Source organism: Salvelinus fontinalis, chromosome 28 (genome assembly GCF_029448725.1).
Source record: "Salvelinus fontinalis isolate EN_2023a chromosome 28, ASM2944872v1, whole genome shotgun sequence".
NCBI classification, from domain to species: domain Eukaryota; kingdom Metazoa; phylum Chordata; class Actinopteri; order Salmoniformes; family Salmonidae; genus Salvelinus; species Salvelinus fontinalis.
This window is the reverse complement of record NC_074692.1, coordinates 45,366,105-45,387,378: the sequence shown is the minus strand read 5'-3', so window position 1 is coordinate 45,387,378 and position 21,274 is coordinate 45,366,105. Positions and strand designations below refer to the sequence as shown.

Sequence of the window (21,274 nt, the reverse complement as noted above, 5' to 3'; positions counted from 1 at the left end):
AACCAACATCAAACCTACAGCTCATAACTCAGACATAGGGATGGGCATTTTACATTGTTGGACTGTTAAGAGTACTCGCAATTTTTTCTCCTGGAGTTTTCGAATGGAAAAAATATAATAGTCTATTTAACACAAGGCCCGCACTATAAAAAATGCTTGCATTTATCTATATGCCAACAGATCATAACCATTACAGATAACAAATCCTAATTGATAAATTGCTCTATATATACAGTGAATTCGGAAAGTATTCAGACCCCTTGACTTTTTCCACATTTTGTTACGTTTACAGCCTTATTCTAAAATGGATTAAATAAATATACTTTTTTTCTTTATCAATCTACGCACAATACCCCATAATGACAAAGCAAAAATAGTATATCACTGATATCACATTTACATAAGTATTCAGACCATTTACTCAGTACTTTGTTGAAGCACCTTTCCTCAAGACGTGACGCTTGGCATTCAGGCCAAAGAGTTCAATCTTGGTTTCATCAAACCAGAGAATCTTGTTTCTCATGATCTGAGAGACCTTTAGGTGCCTTTTGGCAAACTCCAGGCGGGTTGTCATGTGCCTTTTTACTGAGGAGTAGCTTCTGTCTGGCCACTCTGCCATAAAGGCCTGATTGGTGGAGTGCTGCAGTGATGGTTGTCCTTCTGGAAGGTTCTCCCATCTCCACAAAGGAGCTCTGTCAGAGTGATCATTTGGGTTCTTGGTGGTTCCAAAATGTGTTTCATAATTAGGCTGTAATGTAACACAATGTGGAAAAGGTAAAGGGGTCTGAATACTTTCCCAATGCACTGTATATGCAAATAAGCCATTTGCCACACGGGCCTGCTATCATTCTCTTTGAACTGGACTGTGTGTTTACAGGAAGTAGGGCCTGCTATCATTCACTTTGAACTGGACTGTGTGTTTACAGGAAGTAGGGCCTGCTATCATTCACTTTGAATTGGACTGTGTGTTTACAGGAAAAAGGTAGTCTCTCTCTCCCTCAGTTACGCACCTCAACAAGATCAACAACTAATAGCCAGAGCAAGATGTGCTCAAACCTAACGAGGGAACATCAGATAAACCCTCTCCCAACCTTTTCAGCTGATTGGCCATCAAAAGTGCACTGAAAAGATGGGGAATAGTAGCCTGCTCGTACATCTGCAGCTTGCCTGCCAATGCATGCTTGTCCCAACCCATGTTTTGACATTTGAAAGGGAACTTGCCTGCCTGCCCACCCATTTGATCGACACCAATTACATTTTGCTTGACAACTCAGAGATATGCTAACTGTGGATAATAGGCGTTCACGTTCATCATAGCTAGCGATTCACATTTCTTGTTAGCTAATGTAACGGATGTGAAATGGCTAGCTAGCTAGCGGGTACGCGCTAGTAGCATTTCAATTAGTTACGTCACTTGCTCTGAGACTTTAAGTAGGGTTGCCCCTTGCTCTGCAAGGGCCGTGGCTTTTGTGGAGCGATGGGTAACGACGCTTCGTGGGTGTCAGTTGTTGATGTGTGCAGAGGGTCCCTGGTTCGCGCCCGTGTCGGGGCGAGGGGATGGTTTAAAGTTATACTGTTACACTAACCAAATGACACCTGCATTTTTAGCCACCGTAAAAGATATGACAGGATAAATGTTGGTCACTCACACACTCATCCAAAGATATGATATCCTCCCAGCAGCTAGCTAGCTAATGTTAGGCTCCGTGTTGTTAGCTTGCTAAATAAATAGATAGATAGCTAAATAAATAGATATGCTAGCCATGGAGTGTCAAACTCAAACGTGCACAAGGCCGTATTGGAAAAAAATCTAAACGAAATCGTGGGTCTATTTGTTTTTACCAAAAATAATGTACAACTGCGACCCAAACTGGCCATTGTTTTTATTCGAAAAAAATGGCCCCTTTTTAAAAAAAATTATAATGTCCACTTATGTATATATACAGTAGGGATGCTGTAGGATAGCATTTAACATATTTAAAACAAAAGATAAATCATATTTGTCCAGCCTTTGCTGCTATGCTTGCAGATGTGTATAATAATGCAAAAATATTGTAACGACCCTGGGTTTATAAGCGCAGAAATCGACTCTGCCGCACTAGAAGGTCGAGGGTTCGAGACCTGCTCCCTGCCTGTTTCATTACAGTATTTAACTCCAAATAACAACAATGTAACTATAGGTTGTTTTGTAACCATTTAATCTTTTTAAAACATGTTTTTCCTTTTTTGCACTGCATGGTTTATTTTTTTTGATTATTTATTATCGGGCTTTAATAACCAAAGCCAGACTCCAACATTTTAGTAGCCTAGCTAGGACTGTGGCGTGTGTCTGTACACTTTCCCTCCGCTCCGCGCTGTAAACGGGACGCACGAAAGTTTGCGTCAATTGAAGTTGAATTCACCGACGTAAGCGCATCGGGCTGTAATTTCATAAAGTACATGACTCACTTGTGTCCTTTTTTTTTTAGCCCACGAGGCTTTGTGTTTGGGCACGTTATGACTGACTTGTGATCATTGCCCTTTGCTAGTTAGATTGTATTGACATTCCCAGCCTTAGTTTTACAGTCTTCTGTTTGGTTTTTTTTTCCTTCAAAATATTGAGTGATTTTAAACCGAAACAGTGCATCCGAATGGCTGGAGGCAGCAAACCGTGTACCAGACCAGCTGGGATTTACAACCTGATAGCAATATTTGTTAGACTACCAGGAAATGTATTGTTGAATTATTGTATTAAATTATGCATTGAAATGCATCCATCTATTCTGCCAACAATTCCTTACTCTACGTCACGGAACGTTGAGTCACATAGAACCCCTTTTCTTTTCATTAAAACCTCTTGATAAAGTTCGTTTTGAAGCATATTGACTGATTTTTCTTTTGTTTCATATCTGCAAAAGTAGTTTTGAACGCAGTCAGTTTCTCTTTAAAGTGATAGATGTTAGCTTTTGTTGCACATGGCGTTGAGAAGGGACCATTGCACTTCTATTGCAAAAACAGACATTTCCTGTTTTTCTTGTAGAATAGATTATAATGAAAATCTGTGTCCGGTCTGAATAGAGTGGACTTGAATAGATGCATTTTCTAGGAGAAAGTAACTATTTCCTGCAGGGTCGTTAAACTTTACACAAACACCAAACCAATATATAATCATTATGGCGCAGCGGTCTAAGGCACTACAGACACCCTGGTTCGATTCCAGGCTGTATCACAACCGGCCGTGGTTTTGGAGTCCCATAGGGCGGCGCACAATTGGCCCAGCGTCGTCAGGGTTTGGCCGGGGTAGGCCGTCCATTGTAAATTAAGAATTTGTTCTTAACTAACTTTCCTAGTTAAATAAAGGTTACATTAAAAAAATTGGTTTGTTACACATGGAGAAAGGACCATCAGACCGCTATTGCAAAAACAGACATTTCCTGTTTCTTGTGAGGTCTATGTGAGAGAGAAGACAACAGAGTGCAATGTCAGTGTATTTACGTTCTCTTGATGATTGGCCAATGAAAGATCTTCCTGTCGGGGACAGACCAATCCCAGCTCTTTTTATTTTGACAGAGGCCATTACTCATGGTGACTGAGTTCACTAAATGACAACAAATCCCGGGGCAGAGTCATGCCGGAAGGTTGGCTACATGCCTGAAAGGTGAGGATAGTTTCACTCCCTTCCCCTGATAGACCAACAACATGTCTGAACTAATGACTGTGGTTTCACCTGGTTCTGAGATGGCTGTCCAGTGACTGGGGTTTCACTGGTTCTGAGATGGCTGTCCCGGGACTGGAGTTTCACCTGGTTCTGAGATGGCTGTCCCGTGACTGGGGTTTCACCTGGTTCTGAGATGGCTGTCCCGTGACTGGGGTTTCACCTGGTTCTGAGATGGCTGTCCCGTGACTGGGGTTTCACCTGGTTCTGAGATGGCTGTCCCGTGACTGGGGTTTCACCTTGTTCTGAGATGGCTGTCCAGTAACTGGGGTTTCACCTGGTTCTGAGATGGCTGTCCCGTGACTGGGGTTTCACCTGGTTCTGAGATGGCTGTCCCGTGACTGGGGTCTCACTGGTTCTGAGATGGCTGTCCCGGGACTGGGGTTTCACCTGGTTCTGAGATGGCTGTCCCGTGACTGGGGTTTCACTGGTTCTGAGATGGCTGTCCAGTGACTGGGGTTTTCACCTGGTTCTGAGATGGCTGTCCTGGGACTGGGGTTTCACCTGGTTCTGAGATGGCTGTCCCGTGACCTGGGGTCTCACTGGTTCTGAGATGGCTGTCCCGTGACTGGGGTCACACTGATTCTGAGATGGCTGTCCCGTGACTGGGGTCACACTGGTTCTGAGATGGCGGTCCCGTGACTGGGGGTCACACTGGTTCTGAGATGGCTGTCCCGTGACTGGGGTTTCACCTGGTTCTGAGATGGCTGTCCAATGACTGGGGTTTCACCTGGTTCTGAGATGGCTGTCCAATGACTGGGGTTTCACCTGGTTCTGAGATGGCTGTCCAGTGACTGGGGTTTCACCTGGTTCTGAGATGGCTGTCCAGTGACTGGGGTTTCACCTGGTTCTGAGATGGCTGTCCAGTGACTGGGGTTTCACCTGGTTCTGAGATGGCTGTCCAGTGACTGGGGTTTCACCTGGTTCTGAGATGGCTGTCCAGTGACTGGGGTTTCACCTGGTTCTGAGATGGCTGTCCAGTGACTGGGGTTTCACCTGGTTCTGAGATGGCTGTCCAGTGACTGGGGTTTCACCTGGTTCTGAGATGGCTGTCCAGTGACTGGGGTTTCACCTGGTTCTGAGATGGCTGTCCAGTGACTGGGGTTTCACCTGGTTCTGAGATGGCTGTCCAGTGACTGGGGTTTCACCTGGTTCTGAGATGGCTGTCCAGTGACTGGGGTTTCACCTGGTTCTGAGATGGCTGTCCAGTGACTGGGGTTTCACCTGGTTCTGAGATGGCTGTCCAGTGACTGGGGTTTCACCTGGTTCTGAGATGGCTGTCCAGTGACTGGGGTTTCACCTGGTTCTGAGATGGCTGTCCAGTGACTGGGGTTTCACCTGGTTCTGAGATGGCTGTCCAGTGACTGGGGTTTCACCTGGTTCTGAGATGGCTGTCCAGTGACTGGGGTTTCACCTGGTTCTGAGATGGCTGTCACGTGACTGGGGTTTCACTGGTTCTGAGATGGCTGTCCCGGGACTGGGGTTTCACCTGGTTCTGAGATGGCTGTCCCGGGACTGGGGTTTCACCTGGTTCTGAGATGGCTGTCCCGGGACTGGGGTTTCACCTGGTTCTGAGATGGCTGTCCAGTGACTGGGGTTTCACTGGTTCTGAGATGGCTGTCCAGTGACTGGGGTCTCACTGGTTCTGAGATGGCTGTCCCGTGACTGGGGTCACACTGGTTCTGAGATGGCTGTCCCGTGACTGGGGTTTCACCTGGTTCTGAGATGGCTGTCCCGTGACCTGGAGTTTCACCTGGTTCTGAGATGGCTGTCCCGTGACCTGGGGTTTCACCTGGTTCTGAGATGGCTGTCCCGTGACCTGGGGTTTCACCTGGTTCTGAGATGGCTGTCCCGTGACCTGGGGTTTCACCTGGTTCTGAGATGGCTGTCCCGTGACCTGGGGTTTCACCTGGTTCTGAGATGGCTGTCCCGTGACCTGGGGTTTCACCTGGTTCTGAGATGGCTGTCCCGTGACCTGGGGTTTCACCTGGTTCTGAGATGGCTGTCCCGTGACCTGGGGTTTCACCTGGTTCTGAGATGGCTGTCCCGTGACCTGGGGTTTCACCTGGTTCTGAGATGGCTGTCCCGTGACCTGGGGTTTCACCTGGTTCTGAGATGGCTGTCCCGTGACCTGGGGTTTCACCTGGTTCTGAGATGGCTGTCCCGTGACCTGGGGTTTCACCTGGTTCTGAGATGGCTGTCCCGTGACCTGGGGTTTCACCTGGTTCTGAGATGGCTGTCCCGTGACCTGGGGTTTCACCTGGTTCTGAGATGGCTGTCCCGTGACCTGGGGTTTCACCTGGTTCTGAGATGGCTGTCCCGTGACCTGGGGTTTCACCTGGTTCTGAGATGGCTGTCCCGTGACCTGGGGTTTCACCTGGTTCTGAGATGGCTGTCCCGTGACCTGGGGTTTCACCTGGTTCTGAGATGGCTGTCCCGTGACCTGGGGTTTCACCTGGTTCTCAGATGGCTGTCCCGTGACTGGGGTTTCACTAGTCCCCCCCCCTTATCTTTAATGATTTAGAACAGACCTGTGTAGGGTAGCGGATATTCTAAAACTTTCCCAAATTCCAATAATTCCCTGTTTTTATCAGAAATCGTAGTTGGGAGGATGACTTCTGTAATAAGGAGGGAATAGGCCTAAACTGTGAGGGAATCCTTTTGGGCTCCCGAGTGGCGCAGTGGTCTAAGGCACTGCATGTGTCACTGCAAATCAAATCAAATTTTATTGGTCACATACACATGGTTAGCAGATGTTAATGCGAGTGTAGCGAAATGTTTGTGCTTCTAGTTCCGACCGTGCAGTAATATCTAACAATTTCACACAACTACCTTGTACACACATGTGTAAAGGAATGAATAAAAATATGTACATATAAATATATGGATGAGTGATGGTACAGAACGACATAGGCAAGATGCAGTAGATGGTATAGAGTACAGTATATACATATGAGATGAGTAATGTAGGGTATGTAACATTATAAAAAGTGGCATTGTTTAAAGTGACTAGTGATACATTTATTACATCCAATTTTTATTTTATTTAAGTGGCTAGTGATACATTTTTCCATACATTTTTCCATTGTTAAGGTGGCTGGAGTTGAGTCAGTATGTTGGCAGCAGCCACTCAATGTTAGTGGTGGCTGTTTAACAGTCTGATTGTCTTGAGATAGAAGCTGTTTTTCAGTCTCTCGGTCCCAGCTTTGATGCACCTGTATTGACCTCGCCTTCTGGGTGATAGCGGGGTGAACAGGCAGTGGCTTGGGTGGTTGTTGTCCTTGATGATCTTTATGGCCTTCCTGTGACATCGGGTGGTGTAGGTGTCCTGGAGGGAAGGTCATTTGCCACCGGTGATGCGTTGTGCAGACCTCACTACCCCCTGGAGAGCCTTACGGTTGTGGGCGGAGCAGTTGCCGTACCAGGCGGTGATACAGCCCGACAGGATGCTCTCGATTGTGCATCTGTAAAAGTTTGTCAGGGTTTTAGGTGACAAGCCAAATTTCTTCAGCCTCCTGAGGTTGAAGAGGTGCTGTTGCGCCTTCTTCACCACGCTGTCTGTGTGGGTGGACCAATTCAGTTTGTCCGTGATGTGTACACCGAGGCACTTTTAACTTTCCACCTTCTCCACTACTGTCTCGTCGATGTGCAGTACCTGGTTCGAATCCAGGCTGCATCACATCCGGCCGTGATTGGGTGTCCCATAGGGCGGCGCACAATTGGCACAGCATCGTCCGGGTTTTTGCCGGGACGGGGTAGACCGTCATTGTAAATAAGAATTTGTTCTTAACTGACTTGCCTAGTTAAATAAAGGTTACATTTAAATTAATTTAAAAAAACAAGTTTCCAGAATGATACAACCCTACACTGTATGTCAACACTCCCATTCATATTTGTGTTGGCAAAATACTCCCAGCTATATTGAAATGAGCTAATGTAGGCCTAAGCAATGCTTCCTCCCGAGCCCTACCAACACAACAGAGAAGTAGAACAGTACCTTTTAGCAGGAGGTCAAACCAACCAAACCTGGTTGTCTGCTCCATGAGTCAGAGGGATTGCAATTTAACTAGTCCTACATGTTGAACACATCCCACAAAGGAAACATCAGACACTTGTTGCATTTGCTTGTTTCACACCAGAGTCAGACCCCAGGTAATCTGAGGACACCCTCAAGCATAGCACTTTCAACATGACAAGAGAGAGTGCACCAGGCAGGAGAGAGTAGGGTTAGGGAGAGAGAGACTTCTGTCAGTGGCCCGGGAACACTGTCGGGTGGGCCCGGGAACACTGTCTGGGTGGGCCCGGGAACACTGTCTGGGTGGGCCCGGGAACACTGTCTGGGTGGGCCCGGGAACACTGTCTGGGTGGGCCCGGGAACACTGTCTGGGTGGGCCCGGGAACACTGTCTGGGTGGGCCCGGGAACACTGTCTGGGTGGGCCCGGGAACACTGTCTGGGTGGGCCCGGGAACACTGTCTGGGTGGGCCCGGGAACACTGTCTGGGTGGGGCCCGGGAACACGGTGGCCTGGAACACTGTCGGGTGGGCCCGGGAACACTGTCGGGTGGGCCCGGGAACACTGTCGGGTGGGCCCGGGAACACTGTCTGGGTGGGCCCGGGAACACTGTCGGGTGGGACTATATTTATTGTTTGAAAATCCATGCTGTGTCGTAGTGCTTTAATTCCCCTCCATGGCTATAGACCAGGCCTGTGCGGTAATACATGAGTATTTTTAGCTTTTAGTTCCCCTTTCAGACCCATTATCATAGCCAATAATAATGCCCACAGACTCGGGCCTAGTCTGATCTCAGGCCGATGGGAACAGGTTGTTCATGCCAGGAATCTGGAGACTATTTTTGGGGTTGAGCCCTCGGTGTCATCGAGCGTGTTGTAGATCTATAATTATCTGCTATGACAGGGTTTTAATGGAAGCCTCTTTATGTGTTAGGCTATGTAATATAATGTTATGTCTGTGTAATGGGAAAGTTATGTTGTTATTATGTTGTGATGTTGACTTTAGAGCCCAGCCTCTTCCTCTAAAGGGAGAGTTCACCTAAATTACCAAAATGACACGTTGGTTTCTTTACCCTGTCAGCAGGACAAGTTCTGACAGCAGGCCAGGCTTTGGTTTAGTTTCCCTGCCAATGTTTCCACATGCTAATGTTTTAGCATTTGTGGCACAAATATCATTTAAGTTATGAGACTAATATTAGCATTGTCATGTCCAAATTTAAAGGGAAATATCTCAAATTCATTGTGAAGCTCAACACAGTTGCTTATTGTCATACCTTGTCCAAAGACAACGCACAGGGTGAGGAAATCAATATGTCATGTTGTAATTTGGGTTAACTATGCCTTTTTAATGAAGTCGATAAAAATGGCAACTCAGACTATTTTCCCCACACTATGCACATATGTGAACTTGCTGTCAATTGAGACTTAACCCTCTATTCTGTCATTTCCTCTCCTCTCTCTCCAGGAGTACTGACCCTCTCCTGTCTCTCCAGGAGTACTGACCCTCTCCTGTCTCTCCAGGAGTACTGACCCTCTCCTGTCTCTCCAGGAGTACTGACCCTCTCCTGTCTCTCCAGGAGTACTGACCCTCTCCTGTCTCTCCAGGAGTACTGACCCTCTCCTGTCTCTCCAGGAGTACTGACCCTCTCCTGTCTCTCCAGGAGTACTGACCCTCTCCTGTCTCTCCAGGAGTACTGACCCTCTCCTGTCTCTCCAGGAGTACTGACCCTCTCCTGTCTCTCCAGGAGTACTGACCCTCTCCTGTCTCTCCAGGAGTACTGACCCTCTCCTGTCTCTCCAGGAGTACTGACCCTCTCCTGTCTCTCCAGGAGTACTGACCCTCTCCTGTCTCTCCAGGAGTACTGACCCTCTCCTGTCTCTCCAGGAGTACTGACCCTCTCCTGTCTCTCCAGGAGTACTGACCCTCTCCTGTCTCTCCAGGAGTACTGACCCTCTCCTGTCTCTCCAGGAGTACTGACCCTCTCCTGTCTCTCCAGGAGTACTGACCCTCTCCTGTCTCTCCAGGAGTACTGACCCTCTCCTCTTTCTCCTCTCTCTCCAGGAGTACTGACCCTCTCCTCTCTCTCCAGGAGTACTGACCCTCTCCTCTCTCTCCAGGAGTACTGACCCTCTCCTCTCTCTCCAGGAGTACTGACCCTCTCCTCTCTCTCCAGGAGTACTGACCCTCTCCTCTCTCTCCAGGAGTACTGACCCTCTCCTCTCTCTCCAGGAGTACTGACCCTCTCCTCTCTCTCCAGGAGTACTGACCCTCTCCTCTCTCTCCAGGAGTACTGACCCTCTCCTCTCTCTCCAGGAGTACTGACCCTCTCCTCTCTCTCCAGGAGTACTGACCCTCTCCTCTCTCTCCAGGAGTACTGACCCTCTCCTCTCTCTCCAGGAGTACTGACCCTCTCCTCTCTCTCCAGGAGTACTGACCCTCTCCTCTCTCTCCAGGAGTACTGACCCTCTCCTGTCTCTCCAGGAGTACTGACCCTCTCCTGTCTCTCCAGGAGTACTGACCCTCTCCTGTCTCTCCAGGAGTACTGACCCTCTCCTGTCTCTCCAGGAGTACTGACCCTCTCCTGTCTCTCCAGGAGTACTGACCCTCTCCTGTCTCTCCAGGAGTACTGACCCTCTCCTGTCTCTCCAGGAGTACTGACCCTCTCCTGTCTCTCCAGGAGTACTGACCCTCTCCTGTCTCTCCAGGAGTACTGACCCTCTCCTGTCTCTCCAGGAGTACTGACCCTCTCCTGTCTCTCCAGGAGTACTGACCCTCTCCTGTCTCTCCAGGAGTACTGACCCTCTCCTGTCTCTCCAGGAGTACTGACCCTCTCCTGTCTCTCCAGGAGTACTGACCCTCTCCTGTCTCTCCAGGAGTACTGACCCTCTCCTGTCTCTCCAGGAGTACTGACCCTCTCCTGTCTCTCCAGGAGTACTGACCCTCTCCTGTCTCTCCAGGAGTACTGACCCTCTCCTGTCTCTCCAGGAGTACTGACCCTCTCCTGTCTCTCCAGGAGTACTGACCCTCTCCTGTCTCTCCAGGAGTACTGACCCTCTCCTGTCTCTCCAGGAGTACTGACCCTCTCCTGTCTCTCCAGGAGTACTGACCCTCTCCTGTCTCTCCAGGAGTACTGACCCTCTCCTCTCTCTCCAGGAGTACTGACCCTCTCCTCTCTCTCCAGGAGTACTGACCCTCTCCTCTCTCTCCAGGAGTACTGACCCTCTCCTCTCTCTCCAGGAGTACTGACCCTCTCCTCTCTCTCCAGGAGTACTGACCCTCTCCTCTCTCTCCAGGAGTACTGACCTTCTCCTCTCTCTCCAGGAGTACTGACCCTCTCCTCTCTCTCCAGGAGTACTGACCCTCTCCTCTCTCTCCAGGAGTACTGACCCTCTCCTCTCTCTCCTCTCTCTCCAGGAGTACTGACCCTCTCCTCTTTCTCCTCTCTCTCCAGGAGTACTGACCCTCTCCTCTTTCTCCTCTCTCTCCAGGAGTACTGACCCTCTCCTCTTTCTCCTCTCTCTCCAGGAGTACTGACCCTCTCCTCTTTCTCCTCTCTCCAGGAGTACTGACCCTCTCCTCTCTCTCCAGGAGTACTGACCCTCTCCTCTCTCTCCAGGAGTACTGACCCTCTCCTCTCTCTCCAGGAGTACTGACCCTCTCCTCTCTCTCCAGGAGTACTGACCCTCTCCTCTTTCTCCTCTCTCTCCAGGAGTACTGACCCTCTCCTCTTTCTCCTCTCTCTCCAGGAGTACTGACCCTCTCCTCTTTCTCCTCTCTCTCCAGGAGTACTGACCCTCTCCTCTTCGTCTCCTCTCTCTCCAGGAGTACTGACCCTCTCCTCTCTCTCCAGGAGTACTGACCCTCTCCTCTCTCTCCAGGAGTACTGACCCTCTCCTCTCTCTCCAGGAGTACTGACCCTCTCCTGTCTCTCCAGGAGTACTGACCCTCTCCTGTCTCTCCAGGAGTACTGACCCTCTCCTGTCTCTCCAGGAGTACTGACCCTCTCCTGTCTCTCCAGGAGTACTGACCCTCTCCTGTCTCTCCAGGAGTACTGACCCTCTCCTGTCTCTCCAGGAGTACTGACCCTCTCCTGTCTCTCCAGGAGTACTGACCCTCTCCTGTCTCTCCAGGAGTACTGACCCTCTCCTGTCTCTCCAGGAGTACTGACCCTCTCCTGTCTCTCCAGGAGTACTGACCCTCTCCTGTCTCTCCAGGAGTACTGACCCTCTCCTGTCTCTCCAGGAGTACTGACCCTCTCCTGTCTCTCCAGGAGTACTGACCCTCTCCTGTCTCTCCAGGAGTACTGACCCTCTCCTGTCTCTCCAGGAGTACTGACCCTCTCCTGTCTCTCCAGGAGTACTGACCCTCTCCTGTCTCTCCAGGAGTACTGACCCTCTCCTGTCTCTCCAGGAGTACTGACCCTCTCCTGTCTCTCCAGGAGTACTGACCCTCTCCTGTCTCTCCAGGAGTACTGACCCTCTCCTGTCTCTCCAGGAGTACTGACCCTCTCCTGTCTCTCCAGGAGTACTGACCCTCTCCTGTCTCTCCAGGAGTACTGACCCTCTCCTGTCTCTCCAGGAGTACTGACCCTCTCCTGTCTCTCCAGGAGTACTGACCCTCTCCTGTCTCTCCAGGAGTACTGACCCTCTCCTGTCTCTCCAGGAGTACTGACCCTCTCCTGTCTCTCCAGGAGTACTGACCCTCTCCTGTCTCTCCAGGAGTACTGACCCTCTCCTGTCTCTCCAGGAGTACTGACCCTCTCCTGTCTCTCCAGGAGTACTGACCCTCTCCTGTCTCTCCAGGAGTACTGACCCTCTCCTGTCTCTCCAGGAGTACTGACCCTCTCCTCTCTCTCCAGGAGTACTGACCCTCTCCTCTCTCTCCAGGAGTACTGACCCTCTCCTCTCTCTCCAGGAGTACTGACCCTCTCCTCTCTCTCCAGGAGTACTGACCCTCTCCTCTCTCTCCAGGAGTACTGACCCTCTCCTCTCTCTCCAGGAGTACTGACCCTCTCCTCTCTCTCCAGGAGTACTGACCCTCTCCTCTCTCTCCAGGAGTACTGACCCTCTCCTCTCTCTCCAGGAGTACTGACCCTCTCCTCTCTCTCCAGGAGTACTGACCCTCTCCTCTCTCTCCAGGAGTACTGACCCTCTCCTCTCTCTCCAGGAGTACTGACCCTCTCCTCTCTCTCCAGGAGTACTGACCCTCTCCTCTCTCTCCAGGAGTACTGACCCTCTCCTCTCTCTCCAGGAGTACTGACCCTCTCCTCTCTCTCCAGGAGTACTGACCCTCTCCTCTCTCTCCGGGAGTACTGACCCTCTCCTCTCTCTCCGGGAGTACTGACCCTCTCCTCTCTCTCCGGGAGTACTGACCCTCTCCTCTCTCTCCTCTCTCTCCGGGAGTACTGACCCTCTCCTCTCTCTCCGGGAGTACTGACCCTCTCCTCTCTCTCCGGGAGTACTGACCCTCTCCTCTCTCTCCGGGAGTACTGACCCTCTCCTGTCTCTCCGGGAGTACTGACCCTCTCCTGTCTCTCCGGGAGTACTGACCCTCTCCTGTCTCTCCGGGAGTACTGACTCTCTCCTGTCTCTCCGGGAGTACTGACCCTCTCCTGTCTCTCCGGGAGTACTGACCCTCTCCTGTCTCTCCGGGAGTACTGACCCTCTCCTGTCTCTCCGGGAGTACTGACCCTCTCCTCTCTCTCCAGGAGTACTGACCCTCTCCTCTCTCTCCAGGAGTACTGACCCTCTCCTCTCTCTCCAGGAGTACTGACCCTCTCCTCTCTCTCCAGGAGTACTGACCCTCTCCTCTCTCTCCAGGAGTACTGACCCTCTCCTCTCTCTCCAGGAGTACTGACCCTCTCCTCTCTCTCCAGGAGTACTGACCCTCTCCTCTCTCTCCAGGAGTACTGACCCTCTCCTCTCTCTCCTCTCTCTCCGGGAGTACTGACCCTCTCCTCTCTCTCCTCTCTCTCCGGGAGTACTGACCCTCTCCTCTTTCTCCTCTCTCTCCGGGAGTACTGACCCTCTCCTCTTTCTCCTCTCTCTCCGGGAGTACTGACCCTCTCCTCTCTCTCCGGGAGTACTGACCCTCTCCTCTCTCTCCTCTCTCTCCAGGAGTACTGACCCTCTCCTCTCTCTCCGGGAGTACTGACCCTCTCCTCTCTCTCCGGGAGTACTGACCCTCTCCTCTCTCTCCGGGAGTACTGACCCTCTCCTCTCTCTCCGGGAGTACTGACCCTCTCCTCTCTCTCCGGGAGTACTGACCCTCTCCTCTCTCTCCGGGAGTACTGACCCTCTCCTCTCTCTCCGGGAGTACTGACCCTCTCCCCTCTCTCCGGGAGTACTGACCCTCTCCTCTCTCTCCTCTCTCTCCGGGAGTACTGACCCTCTCCTCTTTCTCCTCTCTCTCCGGGAGTACTGACCCTCTCCTCTTTCTCCTCTCTCTCCGGGAGTACTGACCCTCTCCTCTCTCTCCGGGAGTACTGACCCTCTCCTCTCTCTCCTCTCTCTCCAGGAGTACTGACCCTCTCCTCTCTCTCCGGGAGTACTGACCCTCTCCTCTCTCTCCGGGAGTACTGACCCTCTCCTCTCTCTCCGGGAGTACTGACCCTCTCCTCTCTCTCCGGGAGTACTGACCCTCTCCTCTCTCTCCGGGAGTACTGACCCTCTCCTCTCTCTCCGGGAGTACTGACCCTCTCCTCTCTCTCCGGGAGTACTGACCCTCTCCGGGAGTACTGACCCTCTCCCCTCTCTCCGGGAGTACTGACCCTCTCCCCTCTCTCCGGGAGTACTGACCCTCTCCCCTCTCTCCGGGAGTACTGACCCTCTCCCCTCTCTCCGGGAGTACTGACCCTCTCCCGTCTCTCCGGGAGTACTGACCCTCTCCCGTCTCTCCGGGAGTACTGACCCTCTCCCGTCTCTCCGGGAGTACTGACCCTCTCCCGTCTCTCCGGGAGTACTGACCCTCTCCCGTCTCTCCGGGAGTACTGACCCTCTCCCGTCTCTCCGGGAGTACTGACCCTCTCCCGTCTCTCCGGGAGTACTGACCCTCTCCCGTCTCTCCGGGAGTACTGACCCTCTCCCGTCTCTCCGGGAGTACTGACCCTCTCCCGTCTCTCCGGGAGTACTGACCCTCTCCCGTCTCTCCGGGAGTACTGACCCTCTCCCGTCTCTCCGGGAGTACTGACCCTCTCCCGTCTCTCCGGGAGTACTGACCCTCTCCCGTCTCTCCGGGAGTACTGACCCTCTCCCGTCTCTCCGGGAGTACTGACCCTCTCCCGTCTCTCCGGGAGTACTGACCCTCTCCCGTCTCTCCGGGAGTACTGACCCTCTCCCGTCTCTCCGGGAGTACTGACCCTCTCCCGTCTCTCCGGGAGTACTGACCCTCTCCCGTCTCTCCGGGAGTACTGACCCTCTCCCGTCTCTCCGGGAGTACTGACCCTCTCCCGTCTCTCCGGGAGTACTGACCCTCTCCCGTCTCTCCGGGAGTACTGACCCTCTCCCGTCTCTCCGGGAGTACTGACCCTCTCCCGTCTCTCCGGGAGTACTGACCCTCTCCCGTCTCTCCGGGAGTACTGACCCTCTCCCGTCTCTCCGGGAGTACTGACCCTCTCCCGTCTCTCCGGGAGTACTGACCCTCTCCCGTCTCTCCGGGAGTACTGACCCTCTCCCGTCTCTCCGGGAGTACTGACCCTCTCCCGTCTCTCCGGGAGTACTGACCCTCTCCCGTCTCTCCGGGAGTACTGACCCTCTCCCGTCTCTCCGGGAGTACTGACCCTCTCCCGTCTCTCCGGGAGTACTGACCCTCTCCCGTCTCTCCGGGAGTACTGACCCTCTCCCGTCTCTCCGGGAGTACTGACCCTCTCCCGTCTCTCCGGGAGTACTGACCCTCTCCCGTCTCTCCGGGAGTACTGACCCTCTCCCGTCTCTCCGGGAGTACTGACCCTCTCCCGTCTCTCCGGGAGTACTGACCCTCTCCCGTCTCTCCGGGAGTACTGACCCTCTCCCGTCTCTCCGGGAGTACTGACCCTCTCCCGTCTCTCCGGGAGTACTGACCCTCTCCCGTCTCTCCGGGAGTACTGACCCTCTCCCGTCTCTCCGGGAGTACTGACCCTCTCCCGTCTCTCCGGGAGTACTGACCCTCTCCCGTCTCTCCGGGAGTACTGACCCTCTCCCGTCTCTCCGGGAGTACTGACCCTCTCCCGTCTCTCCGGGAGTACTGACCCTCTCCCGTCTCTCCGGGAGTACTGACCCTCTCCCGTCTCTCCGGGAGTACTGACCCTCTCCCGTCTCTCCGGGAGTACTGACCCTCTCCCGTCTCTCCGGGAGTACTGACCCTCTCCCGTCTCTCCGGGAGTACTGACCCTCTCCCGTCTCTCCGGGAGTACTGACCCTCTCCCGTCTCTCCGGGAGTACTGACCCTCTCTCCGGGAGTACTGACCCTCTCTCCGGGAGTACTGACCCTCTCCCCGGGAGTACTGACCCTCTCTCCGGGAGTACTGACCCTCTCTCCGGGAGTACTGACCCTCTCTCCGGGAGTACTGACCCTCTCTCCGGGAGTACTGACCCTCTCTCCGGGAGTACTGACCCTCTCTCCGGGAGTACTGACCCTCTCTCCGGGAGTACTGACCCTCTCTCCGGGAGTACTGACCCTCTCTCCGGGAGTACTGACCCTCTCTCCGGGAGTACTGACCCTCTCTCCGGGAGTACTGACCCTCTCTCCGGGAGTACTGACCCTCTCTCCGGGAGTACCGACCCTCTCTCCGGGAGTACCGACCCTCTCTCCGGGAGTACCGACCCTCTCTCCGGGAGTACCGACCCTCTCTCCGGGAGTACCGACCCTCTCTCCGGGAGTACCGACCCTCTCTCCGGGAGTACCGACCCTCTCTCCGGGAGTACCGACCCTCTCTCCGGGAGTACCGACCCTCTCTCCGGGAGTACCGACCCTCTCCCGTCTCTCCGGGAGTACTGACCCTCTCCTCTCTCCTCTTTCTCCTCTCTCTCCGGGAGTACTGACCCTCTCCTCTCTCCTCTTTCTCCTCTCTCTCCGGGAGTACTGACCCTCTCCTCTCTCCTCTTTCTCCTCTCTCTCCGGGAGTACTGACCCTCTCCTCTCTCCTCTTTCTCCTCTCTCTCCGGGAGTACTGACCCTCTCCTCTCTCCTCTTTCTCCTCTCTCTCCGGGAGTACTGACCCTCTCCTCTCTCCTCTCTCTCCGGGAGTACTGACCCTCTCCTCTCTCCTCTTTCTCCTCTCTCTCCGGGAGTACTGACCCTCTCCTCTCTCTCCTCACTCTCCAGGAGCACTGACCAAGGTCAAGGAGTCCCAGAAGCACGTTGAGGAAGGCAAGATGGACGCTCCCCAGGCGGACGGCGTCAACGAGCGCTGTAACATCATCTCCTTCGCCACGCTGGCAGAGATCCAGCACTTCCACCAGGTCAGGGTGAGGGACTTCAAGGCCCAGATGCAGCAGTATCTAACCGAGCAGATTGGTTTCTTCCAGAAGATCACAGGAAAGCTGGAGGAGGCCCTGGAGAAGTACGACAACGCTTAGAGCAGAGAGGTTTGATTGGTCTAAATCCGATTGACCACGTTCTGATTGGTCGAGATCTCACATCCGACCCCCCCCTCTTCCCCCGATTGGTCCAGATATGACCCTTGTCCTCCCTCAGTCAGCCAATCATTGAAGCCCCAGGTGGACATTACCTTCAACTGCCAAACAGCAATACAAACCACTGTGAGAAGACAGACAACACTGAATAATCCCTTGAAGACTGGATGTTGATTCCATGTATGGTGGCTACTGTTTTGAAGGGGCTTGAGTTGACATTTGGCTGTGTTTTAATGGGTTTTAATGCAGTGTTATTCTTTTCTGGATCAAAATGGGGCTTGGGTGGTGGGCGTGGCAGGGGCGTGGCCATGGGCGTGGCAAAATGTATCTGTTTTAAAGCACATTTCCTGCAATTCTACACATTTTGCCATGTGGCTGAGAGAACATTTGCAGTTTAAAGCTTATATCCTGTAATTCTACACATTTTGCCATGTGGCTTCTGTCTGCTATCTGAGTGACTGAAACATTCTAATGAAACCAATGGGGGGGGCCACGCCACGCCACGCCACGACAAATACTCCTGAATGCATCATTTTTAATTTTAGATTCTCCCTGACAGTCTCGCTTTTTATTATGGTGATTGTTACTTTTCAAAGAGGCTGTTATTTAAAAATATCTATCTATTAGGATTTTCTACATACTTTATATCTTGTTTTAGTCATTTTAAGTTTACACTGAAATGTTTTTCCATATTATATATTTTTTTTTTACTTTTTGGACATAGGCGGTCCGAAAAACCCACTGATGCAGCGGACAGCCCAATACTTTTCTACGTAGAGGAAACACTGGGGTGGTTTAGTAGGTGAGCCACTCAGACGCCAGACTACAAAAGCAGAAGGTCATAAAGCTTCTAAAAAAGCTTGTGTTTTGTGTTGATCGATGACAAGGCAAACCTCGGTTGGTTGTAAGTATTGATTTAAACGAGCGATTGGTTTGGTAGGTGTAGTAGTCTAACGAGTGGGCGGATATGCTATTATCAGAATCGTGACTTAAGACCGAAAATCCAAATATGTTGTGTAAACTTGTATCCCTCCTGCTGCTTATACTAACGACGGTAACATGGGAAGGTATTGTGTTCTTTAACCTTGTAGATCACACTATGTAGACTAAACCTTTTTAACAGCGTGACCAAGTTTACTAGTTAAGATAAAGTTCCACAAAGTGACAGTGATTTGTTCAGAGGGGGAAGTCTCTACCGTAAAGCCAGGCTGTTTAGTGGCTTTAAACAGTTCAAATGCTAACTTCTGCTTATAACACTTGAGCTCCTCATAGTGTGTCCCAAATGGCACCCTATTCCCTATAGTGTGCACTACTTTTGACCAGAGCCCTATGGATAGTGCGCTATATAGGGTTCCATTTGGGAAGCCCCATCTCGAGCAGGAACGTGTTTACACATACAGACTCCTAGCAGAGCAGACAATCAGACTTGTGCCTTTTTTAAATTTTATTCTCTCTCTACTTTTTTTTTTTTTTTTTTTTTTTTACTTCTATAAAGGTTTATGTAATATAAATATATTCTCATATTTAGTTTTTAAGAGGCTTGTTTGTTGCAAATATTATAGAGAGGTTATCAAGAACGAACGCGATGCTTTTGGACGTGGACTTGTGTTTTTGTTTGGAGTTGAGAGAAGAGCCCAACCCGATGGGCAGCAGAGTCCGTCGGACTGCTTGGAGTGCTGGCCTCGACGATTCTCCCTTCAGAGACTGAAGTCTCAGCAGAGTCCGTCGGACTGCTTGGAGTGCTGGCCTTGACGATTCTCCCTTCAGAGACTGAAGTCTGATTCAGGGGCGTCAATGTAGAGCACGTGACTGGATCATTCTGACTGGGACAAGGCTGATCGACACAGAGAGGAAGAAAGCGACACATCGCTCGGTGGGATAACCTGTTCTGTTCTTACTGTGGGCTTGGATTCCATTCAGTGGACAACATGGGACCATGAACTTTGCCTGCTTAAAGGTTCAGAGCCTTGGAACGCAAGAGAACATGTCTCAGACTGAAATGGACTGGACTGTCGGCTCAGACTGGACTGGACTGTCGGCTCAGACTGGACTGGACTGTCGGCTCAGACTGAAATGGACTGTCGGCTCAGACTGAAATGGACTGTCGGCTCAGACTGAAATGGACTGTCGGCTCAGACTGAAATGGACTGTCGGCTCAGACTGAAATGGACTGTCGGCTCAGACTGAAATGGACTGTCGGCTCAGACTGAAATGGACTGTCGGCTCAGACTGAAATGGACTGTCGGCTCAGACTGAAATGGACTGTCGGCTCAGACTGAAATGGACTGTCGGCTCAGACTGAAATGGACTGTCGGCTCAGACTGAAATGGACTGTCGCCTCAGACTGAAATGGACTGTCGCCTCAGACTGAAATGGACTGTCGCCTCAGACTGAAATGGACTGTCGCCTCAGACTGAAATGGACTGTCGCCTCAGACTGAAATGGACTGTCGCCTCAGACTGGACTGTCGCCTCAGACTGGACTGTCGCCTCAGACTGGACTGTCGCCTCAGACTGGACTGTCGCCTCAGACTGGACTGTCGCCTCAGACTGGACTGTCGCCTCAGACTGAAATGGACTGTCGCCTCAGACTGAAATGGACTGTCGCCTCAGACTGAAATGGACTGGACATGAAATCAAAAAAAAATTTAAAGTAATTTTTTAAAAACTAAATATTATCCTTGCACAATGTACTTTTTTTAAAAAAAATTTAAAGAGGTTGAAGGGTGTTAGTCTGTCAGTCAGACTGGTTAAAGGGGAGAGAGAGATCACACTGTCTGTCAGACTGGTTGATGGGTAGAGAGAGAGATCACACTGTCTGTCAGACTGGTTGATGGGTAGAGAGAGAGATCACACTGTCTGTCAGACTGGTTGATGGGTAGAGAGAGAGATCACACTGTCTGTCAGACTGGTTGATGGGTAGAGAGAGAGATCACACTGTCTGTCAGACTGGTTGATGGGTAGAGAGAGAGATCACACTGTCTGTCAGACTGGTTGATGGGTAGAGAGAGAGATCACACTGTCTGTCAGACTGGTTGATGGGTAGAGAGAGAGATCACACTGTCTATTAGTCAGACTGGTTGATGGGTAGAGAGAGAGATCACACTGTCTATTAGTCAGACTGGTTGATGGGTAGAGAGAGAGATCACACTGTCAGTCAGACTGGTTAAAGGGGAGAGAGAGATCACACTGTCTGTCAGACTGGTTGATGGGTAGAGAGAGAGATCACACTGTCTGTCAGACTGGTTGATGGGTAGAGAGAGAGATCACACTGTCTGTCAGACTGGTTGATGGGTAGAGAGAGAGATCACACTGTCTGTCAGACTGGTTGATGGGTAGAGCGAGAGATCACACTGTCTGTCAGACTGGTTGATGGGTAGAGAGAGAGATCACACTGTCTATTAGTCAGACTGGTTGATGGGTAGAGAGAGAGATCACACTGTCTATTAGTCAGACTGGTTGATGGGTAGAGAGAGAGATCACACTGTCTATTAGTCAGACTGGTTGATGGGTAGAGAGAGAGATCACACTGTCTGTCAGACTGGTTGATGGGTGTCAGTCTAACGATCCTAGTAAAGATCTGCACACCAGCCAGCCAGCCTGACTCTCCTGTTATTTTAACTTATGTGCCAGTTTTTGTGTCGAGTCAGAGACTAAATAAACTACATAAACTCCTCCACGTATCGGTCTCATTTGTACATGTCGGCTGTCACATTGTAATGTTTCTGCTCAGGGACTCCCAGGGGTCTTGTCTGGTCCGACGGGTCAATTGATCCCTGCTTCTTCACACGTAATCTAACTTGTCCGGCGTAGGCTACACTGATCTGATGGCAGGCCTGCCGGCCGGGATCAGGATCGGGCTCAGGCTCGGGATCATCAGGATCAGGCTCAGGCTAGCCATCAGATACATATGTCCAGTGTTTTAAAGATGCCAGAGAAGATAAGATACATCCTCCA

At 51.5% G+C, this 21,274-nt stretch overlaps 1 protein-coding gene across 1 annotated transcript in view; it reads left to right on the top strand.

The window, feature by feature from the left end:
• The window catches only part of LOC129826786 (sorting nexin-18-like), a 35,275-nt gene extending 14,283 nt beyond the window's left edge, over nt 1-20,992 (top strand). The window contains exon 3 of the mRNA XM_055887860.1: nt 17,008-20,992. Coding sequence (XP_055743835.1) covers nt 17,008-17,261 — 254 coding nt within the window. The 3' untranslated portion in view covers nt 17,262-20,992. The remainder of the gene's footprint in view (nt 1-17,007) is intronic.
• Nucleotides 20,993-21,274: the final 282 nt, after the last annotated feature.